At 53.0% G+C, this 23,491-nt stretch overlaps 2 protein-coding genes across 5 annotated transcripts; one reads left to right on the forward strand and one right to left on the reverse strand.

Annotated features, from left to right (window-relative positions):
* Positions 1 to 1,537: 1,537 nt before the first annotated feature.
* Positions 1,538 to 18,733, forward strand: HAP1 (huntingtin associated protein 1). 4 transcript variants are annotated; one of them, XM_070479505.1, is made up of 12 exons: positions 1,538 to 2,152; positions 3,370 to 3,449; positions 3,841 to 3,957; positions 4,076 to 4,233; positions 4,608 to 4,710; positions 4,788 to 4,854; positions 6,135 to 6,265; positions 6,638 to 6,712; positions 7,260 to 7,351; positions 7,645 to 7,683; positions 8,407 to 8,783; positions 10,020 to 10,841. In XM_070479505.1, the coding sequence occupies exons 1-12, from the start codon at positions 1,678 to 1,680 to the stop codon at positions 10,055 to 10,057; spliced, it is 1,752 nt and encodes a 583-aa protein (XP_070335606.1). In that variant the 5' UTR covers positions 1,538 to 1,677; the 3' UTR covers positions 10,058 to 10,841. The 4 variants fall into 4 exon arrangements, with proteins under 4 accessions (XP_070335606.1, XP_070335603.1, XP_070335604.1 ...); XM_070479502.1 differs by lacking the exon at positions 10,020 to 10,841 and adding an exon at positions 18,392 to 18,733 and having other exon boundaries at positions 1,637 to 2,152; XM_070479503.1 differs by lacking the exon at positions 7,645 to 7,683 and having other exon boundaries at positions 1,638 to 2,152.
* Positions 17,432 to 17,930, reverse strand: GAST (gastrin). The gene is made up of 2 exons (XM_020888081.2): positions 17,717 to 17,930; positions 17,432 to 17,573 (listed from the first exon to the last, which is right to left on the reverse strand). The coding sequence occupies exons 1-2, from the start codon at positions 17,925 to 17,927 to the stop codon at positions 17,470 to 17,472; spliced, it is 315 nt and encodes a 104-aa protein (XP_020743740.2). The 5' UTR covers positions 17,928 to 17,930; the 3' UTR covers positions 17,432 to 17,469.
* Positions 18,734 to 23,491: the final 4,758 nt, after the last annotated feature.

The following is a 23,491-nucleotide window of genomic DNA, read 5'->3' on the forward strand; positions in this document are numbered from 1 at the left end:
GACACATGCACCTCAATGTTCATAAAAGCACTATTTACAATAGCCAAGACATGGAAATAACCTAAATGTCCATCAACAGATGAATGGATAAGGAAGATGTGGTGTGAATACACAAAGGAATACTACTCAGTCATAAAAAAGGAAACATGCCATTTGCAGCAACATAGATAGACCCAGAGATTATTACACTAAGTGAAGTGAGTCAGACAGAAAAAGAAAATAGCATATGATATTACTCACATATGGAATCCAAAGTCTGGCACAGGTGAACCTACTTATGCAACAAAAACAGACTCACAGGCATAGAGAACATACTTGTGGTGGCCCAGGGGAGCGGCAGGGACGGAGTGGGACACCCTGATTCTCCTTTCTGGGTTGCGCCTCTTGTTCCAGGCTGTGTCCTGGATACCTTGCTCATGCAGTCAGCACTAGGAGCCTCTGTCCCAGGCCCAGACCTTGGGCACAGCCTCTGTCCTGGGCTCTGGCTTTGAGTGCTGGCTGTAGGAAAAGGGCTCCTGGAATAATCCTTAGCTTGGATGGGGGTGTGAGCGAGAGGGCTGGGTTAGATTAGTGATGGATTCATGTGGATGGGGGCGGGGTGGATGGTAGCATAGGATTACAACAATTTAGAAGAGAGAATGAGAGAGAATCAGGCATCAACAGGAGGGCTGAAAAGGAGGCGGCACATTAGGAGGGAAATTAACCGGGATCTGGTGACTGACAGTATTGAAGATAAGGAAATTGGGGCACCAAGAATGGTCCCAAGGCTGTAAAAGAATCGGTGACGTAGCCGTCTTTTTTGGTCTGTAGGTTCCTTCAGTCCAAAGGCACAGAAATGGCCTCTGAACTCTGTTGCTCCACAGTTTATTCAGGGTTTACGGAGCCCCCCCCACAGGGACCCGTCCTGCGCTGAGCGCAGGTCTTGTCTTGGAGACAGACACAGCGTGACCACTGCGACCATCGCATAAAGGATACTCCGGGACCGAGGAGGACCGGGTCGGAGGAGTTTTTATGCGAGACACCTAACAGGGGTCTCCCGGAAGAATGGGTGTTTGCCAGTGTGGTAGGAGGTGGGCAAAGTGAATGAGGGCGGAGGGAAAGCACAAGGAAAGGCAATAAGACGACTTAAGAAATAAGGTTGTCGAGCGGCTGGTGCACCGGGGTTGTGTGGAGGGTGTGTGTAGCGCGAGGATCAGTGTGTGACGCGCCAGACCCGGCAGCGCGTGGAGACCGTACTTTGAGTTTGGATTGATCCCCCAATCAGCGGGGGAAAGACTCAGCTCACAGATTAGCTCCAGGGAAGGCAGCCGAAAAGCCTCGGGCTGGAGCGGAACTAGCGGCTGTTCCCCAGTTAAAGACCTCCAAGTCCGGGTACCCGAATCCCCGGGAAGCTGCGGCTTTGGGCAAAACCATTCTCCGGAGTCAGGGGAGAGAAGCCTAGTACTCGGAGCCGAAGTCCGCGGAAACAGCTGGAAAGTCCACTCGCCCCTTCTCCTCGCGCTTACCTTACTTTCTGTGCTCTGATCCGCCCCCGTAAACTCGTCCCACCGCGCGTCTCCTCGGCCCGAGCCACCATTTGCTCCTTGGCCGCCCCCTCCCGCGCGTGGTACGGCCGGGCGGGCGCGCATCCTGACAGGTTATAAAGCCCCAGCTGCGCGCGTCAACAGCGGACTCAAGATGCCCCCTAAGGTGTCGGGGCCGGGTTCTGCCGGGACCCAGCCGGGACCTGGGGGTCTGGCGGCAGTAGCCGCAGCTCCTCCACCCGCAACCAATCCGGCTCCGGAGCCCTCTGCAGTGCCTGAACCCGCCTCTGCGCAAGCACCCGCGACAGGACAGAGAGCAGGATCCGGTTCCGCAGCCGTCTCGGGACCCCCAGCCGGGGCTCGCCGGGCCTCGGTGACTGGATCGGAGGCTGGGACCCAGCGCGCATCCGCATTCTCGGCCGTCCAGGAGAATGCCCAGTCCGTACCCGACAACTCGGATGCATCGCGGACTCGCTTCATATTCCAAGGGCCGCCCTTTGGTCCCCGAGCCAGTGGCTTGGGGACTGGCAAGGCGACGAGCATCTTGCAGACACCGGCTGCCTACATCGGCCAGCGGCCTGGGGTGTCCGGCCCCGAGCGCGCCGCCTTTATTCGGAAGCTGGAGGAAGGTAAACTTGGTCCCGGGGCCCCCGGAGGAGGACTAGTAGGACTAGGGCAGCAGCAGGGAAGAGGGGGGCCCCGTCGGATCCAGGCGCCCGCTGGCCCTCAGTCCCACCCCTCCGCCCACCCTAGCGAAGTCACGGTCTGCGGCCCCTCTCCGGTCGCGTCTTCCCCGTATCCTTCCCCGCTTCTCTCGCTCCCAGACTTCCGTCGGTGGGTCGGGCCCTGGGCCCCCTCTTCGCGCCTGTTGCTGCGGCAGACCCGCGCACTTTCAGTGCCCCCTCGCAGGGCTACCGCAGTACTAGGGGAGGGGCGGGGGGCTGCGGGTAGGCGCTGCCGGGTGCCCGCGGAGCCTGCGCCGGTCCGCGGAGCCTGCGCCGGTCCGTGGCGCCAGCGATGGGGAGGTGGGTGGGCAGAGGGAGCGGTTTTGCCAAGGCCGGGATTAAGATCCGGCCTCCCCTCCCAAAACAATCTTGGCGGTGGGCGGAGCCTCAGACAGAAGCTGCCTCTCCTCCTCCCTCCCCTCTCTTCTGGGGCGCTGGAGCTCCCCAGATTGTGTCTAGGGGCTCAGGTGGCCGCTCCCCCAGTGCTAGAGAAGTCTCCTTCTTGCCTCGCGCAACAGGTGCGGCATGAGTGACTGCGTCTGTTTTTGTGACCCGTGAGGCTCCAGTGAGCTGGCCAGGGCTGCCCTCTGGGTAAGGGATGTTGAGTCACTCGGCACTGAACTTCGGCTGGCCGCCTCCAATCTCCTAGGTTCCAGGGACTGTAGGACTGTGATCACAGTACCTTTCCCCCGAGGGGGAACAATTGAGTCTAGTTGGCCCTGAGAGCAGGGAAGGGAGTGCTGACTACACGGGGTATGGAGAGGATATTGGCGGCAGAAAGGGAATTCCGTCTTCCTCCTCTTTGCTGGCCCTTGCTGTTGAGGGCAGGGAACAGTAACGTGCGTGCGTGCTCAGTCACTTCAATCATGTCCGACTCTTTGCGACCCTATGGGCTGTAGCCTGCCAGGCTCCTCTGTCCATGGAATTCTCCAGGCATGAATACTGGAGTGGGTTGCCTTTCTCTTCTCCAGGGGATCTTCCCGACCCGGGGATTGAACCCGGGTCGCTTGCATTGCAGGCTGATTCTTTACTGCTGAGCCACCAGGGAAGCCCTGAACACTATGGTGCTGGGTATTATATGCTCCCTTTTTCCTGACTCGGCTGCCCACTTTTTCTTGCAGTACTGTGTCCTGACCTACGTCCGCCTGTCCAGAAGATCACCCAAGAAGAGGTCAAAGTGATGTTAAGTTTGCTGGAGGAGGTGCGTGTTGCCCGCCCTACCCCGGCCAGCCCTAGCCTCAGCCAGGCTCTCGTTTTCACTATGTCAGTATGGGTAGGTGTCTTCCTGCCTGGCTATCTCTCTGGGGGCCAAGCTGGAGGTCCCTCTTGTGGAAGACAGGTAGATGTGGGATGTTCAGGTTGGAGAGCTCTTAGCGCCATCCGGTCTGATCTCTTTTTTCATAGGGGGAAACTGAGTCAGGTCCTACAGTGGGTTCATGATAAGCTCTTGTCTGGTTCCTTGGAGAACTAGGGGACGGGGGGGGTTTCCCCAAGTGGCCTTGCTTCCCTCTGACCCCTAGCTTTTCCCACGTGTCTGGGAGACTCCAGCAGCCAGGAACTCTATTCCCCAATGGATGGGGGTCCTTCTGTAGAGAGAGCGGGACCTGAACACGGCAGCCTGCATTGGCCAGTCCCTGGTGAAACAAAACAGTGTTCTGTTGGAGGAGAACAGCAAGCTGGAAGCCATGCTGGACTTGGCCAAGGAGGAGGTACCTGGGTGGGGAGGAGCAGGGATGGGTGTATCTCAGGCCTGCCGCCAACCCACTGTGCCGGGGTCTGTGCCTGCCTCTGCCCGCACCCGACCCTGGGCTCCTCTTCCCCTGCCAGATTTTACATCTCAGACAGCAGGTGAGCCTGCGGGATGACCTCCTTCAGCTGTACTCAGACTCTGATGAGGAGGATGATGAAGATGAAGAAGAGGAAGAGGAGGAGAGGGATGAAGAAGAAGAGCAGAGGCCTGAGCATCCCTGTGAAGCCTCAGAGCTGGGAGTGTCCTGCCCTTTTTTTTTTGTTTCAATTTTTCCCATGCCTCATGGCTTTTAGGATCTCAGTTCCCAGACCAGAGATTGAGCCCAGGCCACAGCAGTGAAAACGCTGCATCCTAACCACTGGACCGCCAGGGAATTCCGCATGAGTGTCCGGCCTTTGCCCTGGGGCGGTCCCTTCTCTGAGCTTCAGTTTCCTTGTTTGCAAACAGGAACACCACGCATCTGCCAGTGGGGTTCCTGGGGCTAATTGAGGCCACTGCATCAGCCTGGGATTGGTGGGGGTGGGGGTGGAGGGTGGGGAAGCCCTGGGTGGGCTGGGAACTGGGTTCCCCAAGCCCGTGCACCCTGACTTCCATCACTCCCTCTGCTAGGACTCCTGTGATGGAGTCAGAGTCGCACCACTGCCCGCAGCAGGAGGCCCTGCAGGAGCAGCTGCGGCTACTGGAGGAGGAGAATGAACAGCTTCGAGAGGAGGTCAGGATGGGGGAGAGGGCATGCTCCTGGGCAGAGGGTGTTGACTCCCCAGCTCCTTCCTTTCTCCCTCCCTCCAGGTCTCTCAACTCGACGACCTTGAGGAGGAGGAACAGATATTCATCCTGGATTGTGTGGAGCAGTTTTGTACGTGAACTTGTAACTTGGGGTAGGGGCTTGTCCCAAGGAGCAGAGGGAAGAACCCAGGACTTCAAGTCACAGCTCTGACACTTCCTAGCTGTGTGAGCTTGGACAAGTCCCTTGACCTCCCTGAACCTTCATCTTGAGAATGGGGTTAATCATCTTGGCCCTGCTGACCTCTCCAGGGGTTACAGTTGAGAAAGTGCTTTGTGCAAACAGTTAAGAGCTATATAGGTGCTCTGGGGCTCCCTTAAGCCTGCCTTCTCTTGTTGTTTGGGGAGGGAGAAGGAGGGGGCCATGAGCTGCCAGAGACCAGGTCCCCCTTCCCCCAGGCACTGTATTAGGCAGAGGCTGTGTCTGGCACCACGTGGTTACGAAGATGAGTGAGATATAGTGTTTGTCTCCGAGGAGTTCAGGCCTAGCTGGGGAGACAGAGACTCAAGGTGGCAACAGCTGAGCAACAGCTGGAGTGAGGTGCTGTTGCCCTTACCCCAAATCTGGCCTTCCTTCGCCCTGGGTTCCCTGAATGACCAGGGTCCCAGGCCCCTGGAGTAGGAGTCCTCACATTCTGTTGCTTCTGCCTCCTAGGAAAGGCTCAAGTCTCCTTCCTCTTCCCCATCCTAGCTACCTCTAGCCCTGGCCACCTGTTACATGGTCTCTCTGCCTCCATTCCTGATCTTCCAGGCCCTTTTGCACACAGCCCAAAGGAGTTTTCTAAAGCCAGACTATGTTGATCCTCTGCCTAAAACGCCCAAGTAACTCCCTATTGGCCAAAGGGTAAACCCCACCCTCCCTACCCCAGCCCTCCTCTCCCAGGCCCTGCGCACTGCTCCAGCACTCTCTCCTGGTGTCCAGTGATCCCCTCTGGGCACCCCCACACCCTGCCGGGGCCCTGTTGCTGCCACTTTTGCCTTGTTAAGCCCCACTTGGCCTGTGGAGGTCATAGCTTCATAGATCTTGCCAGGCTGGGCTTGGGTGTGGCAGCTGGGACCCCGGATGCACCCTTTACACCTGCTGCACCTTAGTTCATAATTTGCACTGTTGTGATTTACTTTTCCCTCAGTCTCCACACTGGCCTTGAGCTCAGTGTAGGCTGGGGCCTGTCTTGCTGATCACTTGCCCAGCACCCTGCTCCGTGTCAGTCAGTAAACGTTTATTGAAAAGAAGACCTGAGTGAGGGATGTTAAGCCCCGTGGAACCTTGGGTACCTGGCGGGGTGCAGGCAGACAGGGGCATCTGGGAGGGCCCCGGGGAGCCAGGGCTGACTTTTCCCCACTCCTCCCCAGCGGAGGCCAGCCAGCAGATGGCTGAGCTGTCGGAGGTGCTGGCGCTCAGGATGGAGAACTATGAACAGCAGTGGAAGGAGGTCGCCCAGCTGCGGGTCCAGGTCGTGAAGCTGCAGCGGTGCTGCTGGTGGGTGCGTCGGGGCGTATGCAGGGCTTCCTCCTCCTGTCTCAGCCCCTGGAACCCGTGCCCCCTGCCCCTACTCTCACCCCAGGGGACTCAGCTCAGAGGCCTCTGTCTCGTGTCAGAGTCAGCGTTAGGGGAGACATCAGGGGCCTCTTGTCCTGTCCCCTCGTCCCAAGTCGGGACCGAGCCTAAAGAGAGACACAGGGTGTTCCAGGAAACAGGCCACGTGACTCCACCTTCTTTGGCCTTGTCCGATGTGACTTCTGTTTTAAAGAGATGCTGACACTCACTGATGTGCCTGGGGAGACTTGCCGCAGCAGGTGCTGCGGGGGTGTGGGGAGACCTGGGATGGGGATTCACTGGCTTTCGGTCCTTCCAGTATGGGGCTGAAACTGAGAAGTTGCAGAAGCAGCTGGCTTCGGAGAAAGAAATTCAGATGAAGCTCCAGGGTGAGGTGAGGCTTCCCCCGAGCTCCCAGGACCCTTGGGTGGCCCCCTGAGTCTAACCGGCTCCTTGAACAGGGACTGAGTCTGTCCTTTCCACAAACTCAGGCTCTGGCACAGGGCCTGGCAGGTGGCAGTTCAGTTGGGGCCTGAATGGAGTGGAGTCCAGGGGTCACCCTGTGTCATTATATGGGTCTAGGGTCTGGCCTCTTTGCCCAGGCTTCCCGGCCCCTTTGGGAGAGAGTGGGCAAGGCGTCTGGGCTGGGTGTGCTTGGGTCTCAGCAGAGCCTGTGGGTGGGTCCCCGGCTGCAGGACCTGCAGAAGTACTCGGGGTGTGGGGACATGCTGATGGAAGCCCAGGAGGAGGTGAAGGCCCTCCGCCAGCAGGCCCCGGCGTCCGCGGGCTCCGTCACCCATTGCACATACACTGTGCCTCTAGTGAGGCCCCCGGCTCCTGCCTATTACCTCTGTGCACCCTGTGTCTATCTGCAGTCCCTTCCTGGGCCTGGAGGTGTGTGTGGGGGGTCTTCTGGTAACGTCCCCCCTCTCCGTCCTTAGGAGGCACTTCCTGATTTCCAGGAGACCCTGGCTGAGGAGCTCAGAATGTCTATAAGGAGGATTATCTCAGACCCTGTGTTTTTTGTGGAAAGGTGCGTTCTGGGCCCCAGTCCCTTGCCTGCCCCACACTCACTCTTGCCTACCTGGTCAGCAGCAGCCTTTCTGGTAATGGGAGGGGTTTGCTCGATCACCCCTCTCCCCCGTCGTGGTGCCTTTCATCCTGCCTCATCGGTCCCTGGCCCTTCCACTCAACACCTGTCCTCTGTGTCCATGTTCTGGGTCTGTCACTTCTCCTGGGATTTTTCTGCACCATGGGTCCCCAGGGATTTCACACTTTCAGCTTCCCATTGCCTTGGGACAGAGAAGGCCCTTTTCTCTATTGAAGGAATTATGAAGTGACTCCAGAGGAGACATCAGACCTGGGGTAAGCCGACCAGGGTCTCCCCCCTTCACTTGCTCTCACTTTTCAGCAGCCAGCTGGGTTTGTGATCCTGCAGCCCTGGAGAAGGTCTGGCTCTTGGGCCGACTGGGCTAAGATGTTCTGGGAGGAAGATTCTCTAACCCTTTGCCTTCAAATCTTGCCCCATAGGTGGCCCTCTGATTAGAGGCCTCTCCAAGTGGGTACTGAAGCCTTCACTTCTCCCAACCAGAGCCTAAGAGGCAAAGGAGCGCTGGCCTAGGAGCTGGGAACACTGGGACTAAGTCCCAGCTTGAGCCCTTTACTGGCTGTGTGTCCTTGGACAAGTCACTTGACCTGTCTGAGCCCTATTAAAATAGATTTGTTCCTATGGCAACTAGACCTGAGATGGGTTAAGAAAGTTGAATAATGAAGGAGGGGGCAGAGGAGATGTTATTGGTAGTTTGTTCTGTGCAGCAGGGTGAAGTTACTGGGGGAAGGGGGGGCTTGTGCAGTGTTGGTGATTATTCTTCTTTATGCCAGGGCCATGGGCTGGGTCTTTGAAGCCTTGAGGCTGGTACCCAGCTGCCCTCTCCCTTGGCTGGGACAGAACTTGGGAGTAACCATCAGGGTCCGTGTGGAGCCTGGGGTTGAGTGGGAGCCCCGATGGCTGGAGCCGCGCTCTGCAGATGAACAGGGAGGCTTTGGCTTAGAGGGAGCAGGAAAAGACTTTTCTGTCTGCCTGCCCAGATATGAGCCACGCTACGGAGAGGAGCGAGCACAGGAGCAGGGGCTCGAGGCTGGAGAGGGCCTGATGTCGGCCGAGGATTTTGTGCCTGCGGAAGAGCTGGTGCCCGAGGAGGAGGAGCTGGGGCCCACAGAAGAGGCAGCGCCAGCTGAGGAGGGGGTAATAGAGGAGGCGGAGCTGATGTCTGAAGAAGCTGAGGCCTGGGAGGACCTGGAGCTGGAGGTGGATGAAGCGACTCAGATGAACATGGTAACCTCAGCCCTGGAGGCCAGCGGCTTGGGCCCCTCGCACCTGGACATAAAGTATGTCCTCCAGCAGCTGGCCAACTGTCAGGATGCCCATTTCAGGCAGCAGCTGAGGCAGAAGATGATCCAGAAAGGTGAGTGCTCCCGTGGAGGCCTCCCTCTGGCCAGCCTGACAAGCTGCAGATCATCAAGCTGATGAAAGTGAGGGTAGATGAGCCCCTTGAGGGCTCACTTACTCCAGCCCAGGCCCCCCCAGCATGCTGATTTGCATGGACTTTGCATATCATTTACATAGACCCTTCAGGTCCCCAGCAGTGGGAACTGTGGCCCTGATGCTTATTTACATATTTGGATAGGATTCCAGTTCTCCACCCTCTTTGGTCCTGGGGGCTGGGCTGGGGGTCAGGGCTGGGGCTGCAGCCTCCCGCTGTGCCTCAGCTTCCTGTAGCTGCCTGCCCCCTTCCCCTGTACCCCACTCTGCCTCCCCCATCCCCAAGGCCCCCCAACCCTGCAGCAGTGGCAGCAGCAGGCCAAAACAAACATGAGGGGTGGCATTCTGGAGCCCAGGGTGCCAACCCAGGACTTTCGGAGGCTGGAGGAGGAAATGGCCAGCCATACTCCCAAAGCCTGGGAGGAAGGGGGACGTTCTTGGATCCCCCAGGCAATTGGGATGAAGGCCTCTGCTAGCAAAGGCCACAGTCAGAACGGTCCCCTGGCTGAGTCTGAAGGTGTGCTAGGGTCTCCTACAGGGTGGGTCCCGTAAGGGTCTCCTCTCCCCAGCTGGAAGCCCCAAGGTTGGAACAGCATCTACTGAGTAAAGGCCATGTCCTGGGCCATGAGGACCCTGCCTTGAGGAGCTTATGGAAATAATCAAAGATGATTTAGTGACTCAAATTACCTTTTTTAATCCTCACACCCCTGTAGGTAGATATTATCTCCATTTGGTGAGAAACTGAGTTTCAGTGAGCAGTGATTTGTTCTAGGTCACTGAAGCTCTTTTCTTCACTGCTTTGCCATAATGCCTCCCCTTCCCCATCCCTCCTCTCTAACCTGGTTATTGTGCCTTCTTGGCCTGCTGGGTTTGCTATGAAGTTTATAGCCTGTTGGCAGCCTCATCATTCTACCTGGACTGCCCTGACTCGGATGACCCTTTGGTCACTGCTGGGTGGCCTCGTCAGGGTTGCCCTGTACGGTTGTGCAGGTTGTACACTGAATGGTGACCTCTATGGCTGGGCAGTGGACAGCCTGCATAACTATCAACAGCTCTGTCTCTTTCTGATGTGGCTGCGCCGGCCCAGCCCCTGCGTGCTGCCCAGGCCAGGCCTGTGGTCCTCAGGCCTCCAGTTCACATCCACTCCCTTCTCTTCCAGGCTTTGCTGTTCCCCAGCAGTCTGCAGAGGCCCCATAGACTGCCTGAGGCCCTTCCTTCTGCTGCCTGGCCAAGCCCCACTCTCCTCAGACCCTCTCTTCCCATGCTCTGAAGCAGGACCCCTGATCTGTCCCCAGCTCACCCCAGACAAGTCTGGACTGGAACTTGAGGGCCCAAGCCTCAAGCCTCTTCTGGGAGAGGCTGAAGGAACCCCGGCCCTTGTTCTGCAGCTGGTGCAAAAGCTGTGGCTGCCGGGCCTGGGTCACGTGGTGGCTCCCGGGGTGAAGAAGCCCAGGCGGAGGCCCCACCAGCTACCAGACCCAGCTCTGAGTTGGGGGCGGGGCTCAGGCCCTGGGCAGAGGAATTGTTCTGAGCACCCTGCTAACTATACACTCCTCACCCCTTGACCCCCAAATTAAACGTGGCTCCCCTGTCCTTAGTGACTTTTAGGGACCTGGTCATCGTTTCCTGTTCTTGGCTCTTCTCGGTTCCTAATTACTCTTTGTAACCAGAAGTGTCTGTGTGGGTGAGCACTCCCTCTGCCTGGTGGGGACCTCCCCACCCCATCTCCTGTCCTCCCCACCTGTGACCTGTGAGTATCCAGGCCCCCTCCCAAGGCCCTGTCCCCCACCCACATCTTCTCCTCAATGCCCCTTGTTTCCTGTTCTGGGTGTTTTTCCCTCTCCCCCTCTTTACTTATAGACAGTGGAGTCAGGGCCCAGGACCCCTCTGGTATCTGCCGTGATCCCCACAGTGCTTCTCACGCTCCTGTTGCTTGTCAGTGTGTGTGTGCTGGTGCAGGAAATAAAGGACCTGTGAGCTACCTGGCCTGACCTCTGCCATCTTTCTCAGGGAGTGCACACAGGTGTGTGTGCATGTGCATGTGTGCGTGCCCTTTGGAGGGGCAAAGCTGTGGACAGAGGATGGGCTCTAGTGTCAAATAATGTGCTGGGGGTGTTGATTAAATGCATAATTATAGCCACAAATCCTCTGGGGTGGGTGATATGATAAATGATCGTCAGGTGATGAAGAAGATGTCCAGGCAGGTAAAGTTACCCTCCCAAGGGTCAAACAGGGCCTTTCCTGGTGACTCAGTGGTAAAGAATCTGCCTGCCAGTGTGGGAGACACAGATTTGATCCCTGATCTGGGAAGATCTCACCTGCTGAGGGGCAGCTAAGCCTGTGCACCATAGCTATTGAGCCTGTGCTCTTGAGCCTGGGACCTGCAGCTACTGAGTCTACATGCCACAATTACTGAAGCCCAAGTGCCCTAGAGCCCTAGAGCTCTAGAGCTTCTCTAGAGCAATGGAAGAGGCCACTGCAATGAGAAACCTGTGCACCATACCCAGAGAGTAGCCCCTGATTGCCACAACTAGACAAAAGCCTGCGCGGCAACGAGGGAAAATAACTGAACAACTTAAAATAACTTAAAAAAAATAACCTAAGCAATATCAGGCCAGAGTGAACTCCACATGGGGCTTGAGTGCATCTGAGAGGCACATGATCTGACTGTAGCAGACCCCAGAGAATCCCAGGGATGGGGGAGCCTGGTGGGCTGCTGTCTATGGGGTCGCACAGAGTTGGACAGGACTGAAGCGACTTAGCAGCAGCAGCAGCAGCAATGATGGTACTCACCTGGTGGTCCAGGGATTAAGACTCCAAACTTCCATTTCAGGGGGCATGGGTTCGATCCCTGTTTTGGAAATCCAAAATCACACTGGCTGTGCTGTGCTGCCAAAAAAAATTTGGAGGCTCAGTCGTACTGGGGAACCCTTTAGGAAGTGCAACCTGTTGCAGCTTTGACTGTCATCTGTGGACCAGCATCATTAACATCTCCTGGAAGTTAGTCAGAAAGGCAGAATCTCAAGTCCCACCCCACACCTATATTGTCAGAATCTGCATGTTGATGAGGTCCCCAGGTAATCCACATGCATATTAAAGTAGGAAACACACCTATCTAGAACCCATTTCAGTTATCCCATCCTAGGGGCGTGAAAACTAGGGTAGGCATCCGCCAAGACTGTCATCATTGGCTGAGGGCTGCTCCTGGGGGCATTAACTCTCTGGTGCTCTGGTCTCTCAGCACATGTACTGGGGAAAAGCCCTCTGGCAGAGACTAGCTGTGTTTGTCATGGACCATGGTCAGCGTGGGCTAGAATGGCAAGTGCTGAGGGTGCGGGCAGGTCACTGACATGGTCTGCTACAGTCAGATATTGTGCCTCTCAGATGCACTCAAGCCCCATGTGGAGTTCACTCTGGCCTGATATTGCTTGTTTAAGATGGAGGCTGATCACAGTATCTTATAAAGAAGAATTACATCTGGAAGATGAGTGCTATAAGCTGTGCTTATACCAGTGCTGCAATTGATCCTGAATCCCTAAATGATATTTCTCATCTTCCTCAGGCTATTGTTGGGGCAACTGCCTGTTTACGGTTCTCACCAGGCAGGAAGCCCCAAGACACTGCTCAGTGAATTCCCTTGAGTGCCAGACCCTGAATACTCACTTCTTCCTGCCCCCACTAGGAGGCAGTGATCCTAGCTCCTCGTGTTAATCAGGGTCAGTAACCCCGACTAATAATTGACTTTTGCCTGACAGTCTAATGGCATGAAGCGCCTCAAATGCAGGCAGTCCCTATAACTTTATTTACATTTTTTTTCTTTATTTCTTTTTTTGGTTGTGCTGTGTAGCTTGCAGGATCTTTGTTCTCTGACCAGGGATCGAACATGGGCCCCCTGCTTTGGAAGTATGGAGTTCTAACCGCTGGGCTGCCAGGGAATTCCCAAGCCCCTATAACTTTTTTATTTATTTTGAAAACCTTTTTATCTTATACTGGGGTATAGCTGATCAACAGACAATGTTGTGATAGTTTTAGGTGAACAACGCAGGGACTCAGCCATACGTATACATGCATCCATTATCCCAACTCCCCTCCCATCCACTCTGCCACATAACTTTGAGCAGAGTTCCACGTGCTATACAGTAGATTGTTGCTGGTTATCTGTTTTAAATACAGCAGTGTGCACATGTCCATCCCAAACTCCTTGACTATCTCTTCCCCCCACTTTCCTCCCTGCTGCCCCGCACAACCATAAGCTCCTTCTCTAAGTCGGTGAGTTCGTTTCTGTTTTGTAAGTTCGTTTGTACAATTTATTTTTAGGTTCCACATATAAGGGATGTCATAAGATATTTCTCCTTCTCCGTCTGACTCATTTCCCTCAGTATGACATTCTCTATGACACTCCATGTTGCTGCAGATGGCATTACTTCATTCTTTTTAAAGCAAGCCCCTGTAACTTTAGATTTAGGAGAATCTTTACCGTTTTCGCTTGTGGAAGCATCTTCCCCTAGGAACCAGGATTTCTAGTCCAGAAGTGTCCAGAATCATGGGGAGAGGAAGTACAGATTTCTGAGGTGGTTGCCCAGCAGTGATGGTCATAGGGCCACTTCCTGCTCGGCTCCTGGCTCCAGGTGTTCGGGCTGTTGGAGATACAGCACTGTTTAAGAACCTCTGGTTCGAAGTACACCCTGCGTCCCAGCCTCCAGGGCACATCCCCAAGTTAGTGCCTAATGGCACCTTTAATTCCAACCTTTTGGAGGCTCCTTAAAAAGCTAAAAATAGAGTTGCCATACGATCCAGCAATCCCACTCCTGGGCGTGTATCAAGAGAAAGCTCTAATTTGGAAAGATACATGCTGTGTTCATAACTTCACTATTTTACAATAGCCAAGACAGGGAAGCAACCTAAATGTCCATCAACTGATGAAAGGATAAAGAATATGTGGTACAGATACACAACGGACTACTACTCAGCCACAAAAAGGAATGAAAGAATGCCCTTTGCAACAACATGGATGAACCTAGAGATTATTAAGTGAAAGAAGTTGGGAAGAGAAAGTCAAATACCATATGATATCACTTCATGTGGAATCTAAAATATGACACAAACGAACCTATCTACAAGATAGAAACAGGCTCACAGACATAGAAAACAAACTTATGGGGAATTCCCAGTGGTTAGGACTCAGCGCTTTCAGTGCCGTGGCCCAGGTTTGATCCCTGATTGCAAGCCCCACTAGGATCCTGCAAGCCCCACAGCAAGACCCAATTAAATAAATCTCCTACCCCATTTAAAAAAAAACTTACAGTTATCATAGGGGAAAAGGATTGGGGTAAATTAGGAGTTTGGGACTAGCAGATACATACTGTGTGTGTGTGTGTGTGTGTGTGTGTGTGTGCTCAGACATGTGCAACTCTTTGCAACCACATGGACGGTGCCCACCAGGCTTTTCTGTCCACGGAATTTCCTAGGCAAGAATACTGGGGTGTGTTGTCATTTCCTTTATTCCAGGGGATCTTCCCAACCCAGGGATGGAACCCATGTCTCTTGTGTCTCCTGCATTAGCAGGGAGATTCTTTACCAGAGTGCCACCTACTATATAAAACATATATAAACAACAAGGGCCTGGATAGCATGGGGAAGTATGTTCAATACCTTGTAATAAACCATAATGGAAAAGGATTTGTATACATGTGTATAATTGAATCACTTTGCTGTACACCAGAAGTGAACACACAGTATCAATCAACAATACTTCAATTAAATAAAAGAGTAAAAGAATCTTGAACTCCAGGTTTCCAGAAATTCTCTGGGCTGGAAGAAGGACTTCTGTCCTGTCAAAGGGGAGCAGCTTACCTTTACCTGGAGAGTGCAAAGGCTTCCTTGAGGCGGATGCCTCCTACGATGATGCTTCTTGAGTTTTGCACCCGCCTCCCTTAAGGGCTTCTAAATCAAAAGCTAACATGAGGTCTGCTCCACATAACAGAAGAAGGGGATTGTTCACCCCTAAATGCTGCGGGACCTGAATAACCTGGATAATATGTACCAGCAGGAACCAGGACAACATACATGGAGTGGATTGTTGAGGCTGGTAGACCAGGAGGATGAACTGCAGAATGGTAGAATGATTGGCTAGGGGAGTGTGAAACTGTTAGTTGCTCAGTCGTGTCTGACTCTTTGTGACCCCATGGACTGTAGCCTGCCAGGTTCCTCTGTCCATGGGATTTCCCAGGTAAGAATACTGGAGTGGGTTGCCATTTTCTTCTCCAGGGGACCTTCCCAACCCAGGGATCAAACCCTGGTCTCCTGAATTACAGGCAGATTCTTTACCATTTAAGCCACCAGGGGAATGTTTATTTTACTTTATTTTGGCTGTGCCATGTGGCTTGTGGGATCTTAATTCCCCAACTAGGGATTGAACCTGGACCACAGCAGTGAAAGCGCCACGTCTTGACCACTGGATCACCAGGGGATTCCCAGGTGAGAGTTTATTGATACAAGTGTCAAGGGCACTTTCTTATGACTTAGGATTTAATTTCCTGGCAAAGACACTTGAAGCCTAATGCCTCACTGGGAATGACTCCTTGAAGCTCAGACAAAACAACAGTCTATAGCAATTGAGTTGAAGACTCCTGAATTGCCTCAGCAGAGTACTGAGGAAGGAGTCAAAAGGCTCAGAGAGGCAGGCTCACTAGAATGGAGTTGTGATGTAAGATGAGAAAATCCACAGATGATTGTGATGTTTCAGGGGTTATGAGCACCCTACTTAACACAGCAATGGAGTCCAACTGGTGCAGGACCCAATCTCAGAATCCCATCACAAGGGTTTGCTTCCTACAACTCCCCTAGTACCCACTGTCTTGGGATGAGTCCCCCCAGATGCAGACTGGGAGATAAGGATTTGAGAGCAACTAGTTTATTTGAGTAGTGATCTCAAGAAACACCAGGAACAGCCTGAGGATGTGAGACAGGGAAGGGAAGGGAGCCAAGAAAGGAGATTGCTGATCAGGTTACTGTTACGGGTAACTAGGGCTGAGTCCTGCTGAGGATCTCTGCAAGACAGAGTAACATACATTTCAGAATTCACCACCGCAGGGACGAGGGAGCTAGCACATTTCTTTTTAAAGATTTTTTTTTTTTAATGTGGACCATTTTTGAAGTCTTTATTGAATTTGTTACAATATTGCCTCTGTTTTGGTTTCTTGGCCACAAGGCATGTGGGATCCTAGCTCCCCAACAGGGACTGAACCTGTAACCTTACACAGGAAGGTGAAGTCTTAATCACTGGACTGTCTGTGAAGTCCCAGAGGTGGGGTATTTATCCTCCAACTTTCAATCTGTCATTGACTGAGAGATGCTTCCAGAGGCACTAACTCCCCAGAATTTCCAGGCTGCTTTACATTGCCAAAACCCTCAGGTGGAGAGTAGCAAGTGCCTATGGCAGGATGCTGTGACAGGCCTAAGAGCAGTAAGGGAATATGGGTGAAATGCCACGTGTGTGTGCCAGCCGCTTGCCTATCCGTGTGATAAATATTTATGGGGTACCTCCTGTTCTGGCACTGGGGTACAGCAGGGAAGAAGGACACATGGTCCCTGCCCTTACAGGCAGTTTCCCTTCTAACTGAGGAGGCAGACAATAAACTGACAAGCAAAACAACTACAGATTGTGGAGTGCGCTCCACAGACAATACTATGCTATGATTAGAGACTACTGGAGGCTGCGTGTGAAGGGTGAGGAGCAGAAAGGGCAAGCCTCTTGGGAAAAGGCCTTTCAACCAAGACCCAGAAGAAAAAGAAGAGCCAGGTATGTTTATGCCCCGGGAAAAGCATTCCAGGCACAGGGAACAACGAGGACAAAGGTTCGGGGCAGGAGAGAGCATGGTATGTTTCAGTAGCAGAAAGAAAGAGTTAGGAGGAAGGAAATTTGGCATCCATGAGGGGGATGAAGACTGCAGGTCTAGATCTTAAGGCCTTGCCAAGGAGCCTAGGTTTCTTTTTTTGGCTGGACCACTCAGCATACAGGATCTTAGTTCCCCAGCCCAGGGTTGGATTTGTGTCCCCTGCAGTGGAAGCAGAGAGTCTTAACCACAGGCCTGCCGGAGAAGTCCCAATGAGCCTAGGTTGTATTCTAATTGCAATGGGCAGCACTGGAGGGTTGACTGGAGTGGCGTGATTTGATTCCTCTTTTAGAAAGTTCACTCTGATTGTGACACTGCTGTCTATTCTCCCAAACACATTATAGAGTGGGGTTTTTTTGGGGGGGTGCTGTGTGGCATGTGGGATCTTAGTTCCCCAACCAGGGATTGAACCCACATCCCCCCTGCACTGGAAGTGTGGAGTCTTAACCACTGGACCACCAGGGAAGTCCCCGCACTATAGACTCTACAGAGTCTGTTCCACGTTCGGCTCTGGGGACTCGGAGGAGACGTAGCCATGGTCTCTGCCCCTGGAGCAGTACTCAACCCTCTTTCCCAGCTCAGCCCTGCCCCAGCCTGCATCCCCTGCCCTGTGACACTTGACACAACTTGATCCACTGGAAGTTAGTTTATTTTGATGTGTGTTTCATGGGGCTGGGCTGGGCTGGGAGGTGACTGGGCTCCAAAGCTCGGTTCTCAGGGATGTTGGTCCCCTTCCTCAGCACTGCGGCGGCCGAAGTCCATCCATCCATAAGCTGCTTCCTCTTCCTCCACCCATGGCCCCTGCTTCTTGGACAGGTCTGAGGGTTGGAGGTGGAAGAGGATGTGAGGATGGGGGAAAGGACATCTAGGTTCTGGAGACTGTGGCCAGGGCCAGCCTGGGGGTGCCTTGGCCAAACCAGGCAGGGTGAGGCAAGCAGGGACGGTTGTCAGCAGCTCCTACCTGCGACCACATGTGGTGGATCCTGAAGCCCCAGCTGCCTCCGGGGGTGCGAGGCTGGGCCCAGCCGGTCCATCCTGAGTGGCTCCTGGCCCCTATTGGCCCCTGAAGCAACAGGCGCGTCTTGCAGCTGGGAGTGGGGCTTCCAAGAAGCTTCGCAGAAGGCGGCCAGAGCCAGCACCAAGATCAGCGCATGTGCACACAGTCGCTGCATCTTGTCTGCAAAGGAGAGAGGGACTGAGCGTAAAGGTGGGGTTGTCCAGGCACCCAGAGGCAGGGTGGACCCTCCTCCTTGCTGACAGGTTGGCAATTCTGCATGGGCTTGTGGACTGTTCCTCCTGGTCCCACCATCTCCTCCCCTGATCCTCCAATCTCAAGCTTTGCCTTTTTTAAAGGCAAGGAATTTGTAACTCAGAGCAAGGCTTTCCAAACTGTTCTGTAGAATTTGAGGCCATGTGAGTGGCTCTGCAATGTTTAAGTCTTGTGATTTAAGTGAACTTTTTTGTTTTTTTAAGTAAACTTTTAAATAGTAATATGGATGGGATATACACACTCAGCAGCAGATAGCATTTCTTTGAAGCCCACAGCAACTTCACTGCGTGGTGGGGTCACACTGTGGTAGGGAAGTTTCTGCTGCCATTTTCACTTAACTAAGGACTATCCTCTGATTCTTCCCAGGTGATGCTAGTGGTAAAGATCTCGCCTGCTAATGCAGGAGACAGACACGGGTTCGATCCCTGGGTCAGGAAGATACCCTGGAGGAGGGCACAGCTACCCTCTCCAATATTCTTGCCTGGAGAACCCCCATGGTCAGAGGAGCCTGGTGGGCTACTGTCCATGAGGTCGCAAAAAGTCGGACACGACCGAAGTGACTCAGCATGCACGTCTACTCTGATTACAATCTACCAGTTGAAAAAAAAGACCCTGAAACTGTCACCATTTGTAGCTCTGTATTAAGGTGAGCCAAGTTTGGGAAAACCAGAATACAAAAATAAAATGGATGCTCAAACAAATCTAAAATTCTATTCTGAGGATATAACAGTTTCATATTCTTTCAGGCTCATTGTTCTGATTGGCTTTATTGAAAGCAAATGATAAAAATATTGCCTTCAAAGAACACATTTGTATACATGAAATACTTCTTTCATCTGTTTTCTCTGTTAAATTTCCTTTGGGAGAGAAAGGGTTCTTCTGCTAAAGAAACGAAGTTGAAAAATCCACGCTCAGCAATGCTGTCCAATATGGCAGCCTCCAGGCACACATGGTTATTTACATTTAAATTAATAAAAAATTAAAAATTCCTTGGGACTCCCCTGGTGGTCCAGTGACTATAACTCTGAGTTCACAATGCACTGGGCCGAGGTTTGATCCCTGGTCAGGGAACTAGATCTCACATCCTGGAACTAAAAGTTTGCATGCCGCAACTAAGATCTGGGGCAGTCAAATAAACAAATGAAAATAAATATTAAAAAAATTCCTCCCTCACACATTAGCCTTATTTCTAGTGCACATGTGGCTGGCCAGTACTGTATCTCACAGCGAGGCTACAGAACATTACCACCGTCATGGAAAGTTCAATGAGGCAGTGCTGGACTATGAAAGAGCTTGAGATGAGTTCCAGTTCCAACCCTGTCCAATTTGTATGACTTTGGGCAAGTCACATCTCCTTCTGGGCCTCAGTTTTCTTACCTGAGAGATGGGAAGATAGCCTTCATCCTAACCCTTCAGAGCTGGGGTGAGCATGAAGTCAGAGGGTCAGGGCAGGGCCCTGGTTGAAGGAGTGGGGCAGCTCGAAGGCAAGGGTTGGGATGCCAGGGTGGACCCTAGAGCTGAGACCTAACCCAGCTCTGGGCTAAAGGAAAGGTCCCAGCACTGGAGACACTGAGATATGAGCCTGGTAACTTGATTAGGGCAGGGGTCCCATCAACCCTCATCCCATCCTCTCCCCCTCTTACTGGGTGCTCTCACCTGCGGAGCTGGGAGGTGTGTGACGCTGCTGTTGGCCTGGAGCCTCACTCCTCTGCTCTGCTGTGTGTTCCAGCCCTGACTTATAAACCCTCAAGGCCCCTCCCAAGCCCTCCTCCCCCAGGAGGGGAGGCTCCCCAGTGCAGAGGAATAGGGGTGGGCACAGGTACCTCACCCCTGCCCCACCCTGTCCTCAATCCATCATCCGGATGTGAGGGAAGAGAAGGAGAGCTGACCTTCACCGTGAGGGGTAGGAGCAGGGTGGGGGCAAGTTCTTCATTTGGACATGAGGGTAGGTGGGAGACAGACTCCCTGGGGTCACGGGTAGAGTCCCTGCTGTGTCCTTGGGGTCAGACACCTGTTGATCATCCCTTGGACCACATCCCATTCAGATGAACCAAATGACCTTAGATTCAGAGAAAGAGTGTTTCACGACAGATTGATATTTGAAGAACAGGAAGTGTGTGAGTGTGGAGTTAGGTATTGATCCCCTGTCCCCTCTGTCAGGCTCTGCAAACAGGATGTGTCACAGTTATCAGAAGCAATGGGCCGTGGGCTGATGGCCCCTCTCTCCCTGCCTGGTGGCTGCATCCTGGTTGCCTCTGAAGCCCCTTCACCTGATTTACCTGGAAATCCTGAGTTTCTCCCCCTCCCATGCCCTCGATGCCCTCTGCCCTGAGCTGGATTTAGCTTGGGGCTCCCCATCATATCTCAAGTCTGCCCCTCCTCCCCTATTCCTTCCTACCCCCACCCTGCCCCCAGCCAGTTCCTTGAGGCTCCTACACTTCCGGGCTCCCTCCCTCATTTTGTTTTCAAAGTGACATATTAACCTGCACTTTTCAATATAAAAATACATCTTAAAGTGGTTAACAAACAGACTAAAGGGTTTGCCAGAAAACCAGAAAATCGAATGGTATGTTTGGTTGACTTATTTGATAAACTGCTGCATTGACCTGGTTTGGATGGATGTAACTAGCTCTAGGCTGTGTTCGATTTTTCCACAGTTGAGACTAGAGATTTTGCTCTTGTTCATACGTCAACAGGCCCCCTCCCTGTCTGGGGGAGTTTTGATGTCCCTTGGGTCCTGTATAAGGGGCTATGGTACCCACACTCACAGCCAGTCTTGCTGAGAATGAATAGGTGATGAGAGAAGCAGGCTGTGAGGTGTCCATGGCAACCAGTAGCCAAATGTTCTGATAAATAACCAGTCTCATCCGGAGCAGGACTCAGTGACTCAGCAGATGGAGTACATGAAAAATGACAAAAACAGGGCAGACGTTGTTGATAATTAATTGAATCACAGAATCTCAGAGATGGAAGGGACTTTGAGGGGGCTTGGGAGAAAAGGTGGGGTGGGGAGCAGCTCTGCTCACATCCTAAGGGAATAGAGATGTTCGCATTGCTATGGTAACGGGAAATTATAAGCTTTCATCAAAGCTCTGGGTGTACAGGAACTGAGACCTGATTTCTGCTGAGGAGGGGGTTATGCTGCCTTGGCTGTTCTGTAGGCTGGTTCTGGAGGAGTGGACACTGCACAGAATAGAAACCAGTAGTACTCTCATTCAACGGGCTTCCCTTGTGGCTCAGCTGGTAAAGAATCCACCCTCAATGCGGGAGACCTGGGTTCGATCCCTGGGTTGGGAAGATCCCCTGGAGAAGGGAAAGGCTCTCCACTCCAGTATTCTGGCCTGGAAGGGTGGCCACTTCACAGAATAGAAGCCAGTACTCTCATTCAACAGGTGATGGTGGAGGGCTATTGCTAGCAGGTGCTCACGGGCACGCGGGGGTTGGGTGGGGGTCTCACAATCACAGAAACCGCATGTTCTCCTCACAAGGGGAGTTTGCCATCTGGCAAAGGGAAGGGCTTCCTGGCACTGCCCTCTTCCAGCTTTGGGCAGATGCCTCACTCTCTGAGCTGTTTTCTCTCCCTGGAAATGAAGGAAATAACTTAGAGAGGAGTCTTTAAGAAGATATACTTAAAGCACAGGGCACAGAACAATGTGGGCATCTAATTCGTTTACATCTTCTCCCTTTAGCCTCCCTGGCCTCAGTTAGCCTCATTGGTGAAGTGGTTATCACTCATTCCTGTCTCACATGACTGCAGTGAAGGGCGGATGTGACAAGATCTTGCATACACAGGGTAGCTTCTTCCCTTCCAAGGACAGAAGAGCGTCATTCCCTAAAAGCCTTGTCTTTGAATCCAGGGTTTTCCCTCCTGCTTGCCACGGCTCAGAGGGACGCCGGCCCTGAGCTGCTATTGACGGCGGCGGCAGGGAGGGAGGCTATGGAGGCTGGGCCTCTCAGGGGCCGACACCAACTGGTGTGCGGAGGGCTTTGGAATTCGTGAGGCCAGGTGGAATCCTGGCTCTAACACCAGGAAATCCAATTTCTGGGTCTACCAAGTTGAAGAGCAGATCCCAGAACCTGGGGCCCAGCCCCCTCCCCTGTCCTCATGGTAACAACAGTGCAGAGTGCCAGGCACTAACTCCTCCGCGAGAATGAATGTAGTTGCTCTTCTCCATGATACTTGGACATAAGTGTGAGCATGGATGAAGAAACTGAGGCTCAGACAAGCAAAGCAATCCCTGTCCTGAGTTTACACGATTGATCAAGGAAAGCTAGGCTTGAAACTCAGATCTCTATCTTCCTAGTGCTGGGGTCTTTCTCCTCCCAGTGGGGATATGGTGGGTAGAATAATGGTTTCCCAAAGAGGCCCACACCCAAACCCTGGGACCTGAGGAGATGTGGCAAGAGAGACATTGAACGTGTAATTAAGATTATTGACTTTAAAATAGGAAGTTCATCCTGGATGATTGGAGAGAGCCCGGTTTAATCAGATGAGCCCTTAAAAGCAGAGAGCATTCCTGGGCTTGAAGCAGAAGTGATGTGGCTGAAGGATGAAGCAAAAAACTTGAAGAGTGTGAAGGACCAGCTCTTGCTGGTTGGACAATGGAGGGAGGAAAAGATGAGGGACGCAGGTGGCCTTAAGGATGTAAGTGGTCCCCGCTGACCTCCAGCAAGGAACAGGGACCTCAGCCCCCACAGCTGCAAGGAACTGAACTCTGCCAACAACTCAGATGAACTTGAACTTGGATTCATTCTTGGCCCTTCCAGAAAGGAAAGAAGCCCTGGTGACACCTCGTTTTCGCAAAGCGGGCCACGCTATACCCGGACTCCTGATCTGCAGAACTATGGGGGATTGAATTTGTGTTGTTTCAAGCTTCTGAGTTTGTGGTCATTTATCACAGCAACACTAGACAGTGAGTCCAAGGGGTTCCAGCCTTTTGAAGGTTTCTGTCAGCGAGAACAGGCTCTGCATGAGTTGGTGGGTGATTTTTCCAATGCGATTAAGCTTTTTTTTTTTTTCCTCAAAGCTTTTGGCTGTTCTCCTAGTCCATTTTTGTTTCAGTTATTGAATGTGTGCTGAAAACCAGGGTCTGGATGAGGCCCCAGGAATAAGAGGTATCACTGACCTTCTCATGATTTTGGTGGAGTTTAGACTCTTGTAGAGGGGGACACACAAAATAGACCATAACAACGGTTCCCCATCAAGAGGAGAATCCTCCCTGGGGAGGGAAACTCTCCAGGGCAACATCCCCCCAACCCCCTATCCAGCACCCCCAACTACACTTCCGCCTGCCAGGACCGGTCTTGCGGAATCTCTGATAAGCTGCTGTCTGGGAGGACATGCTTGTCTTCCTAATCGGTTATTGATATTAAAAAAAAAGGAGAGATTGATGATGACTCAGTCACCCGCCTCAGGTGATGGGGCCTTGGAGGGTGTGAAGGTGCTGGGACAAGCAGTGACACCTG

Source organism: Odocoileus virginianus, chromosome 17 (genome assembly GCF_023699985.2).
Source record: "Odocoileus virginianus isolate 20LAN1187 ecotype Illinois chromosome 17, Ovbor_1.2, whole genome shotgun sequence".
Taxonomy (NCBI): Eukaryota; Metazoa; Chordata; class Mammalia; order Artiodactyla; family Cervidae; genus Odocoileus; species Odocoileus virginianus.

Bases quoted from the DNA above. Each gene is read 5' to 3' on its own strand.
- HAP1 (XM_070479505.1), top strand. From the start codon at position 1,678: ATGCCCCCTAAGGTGTCGGGGCCGGGTTCTGCCGGGACCCAGCCGGGA. The intron at 3,450-3,840 runs GTGCGTGTTGCC...GTCCTTCTGTAG, and splicing joins TGTTAAGTTTGCTGGAGGAG to AGAGAGCGGGACCTGAACAC. The intron at 3,958-4,075 runs GTACCTGGGTGG...TTCCCCTGCCAG, and splicing joins TGGACTTGGCCAAGGAGGAG to ATTTTACATCTCAGACAGCA.
- GAST (XM_020888081.2), bottom strand. From the start codon at position 17,927: ATGCAGCGACTGTGTGCACATGCGCTGATCTTGGTGCTGGCTCTGGCC. The intron at 17,574-17,716 runs GTAGGAGCTGCT...TCCAACCCTCAG, and splicing joins TCCACCACATGTGGTCGCAG to ACCTGTCCAAGAAGCAGGGG.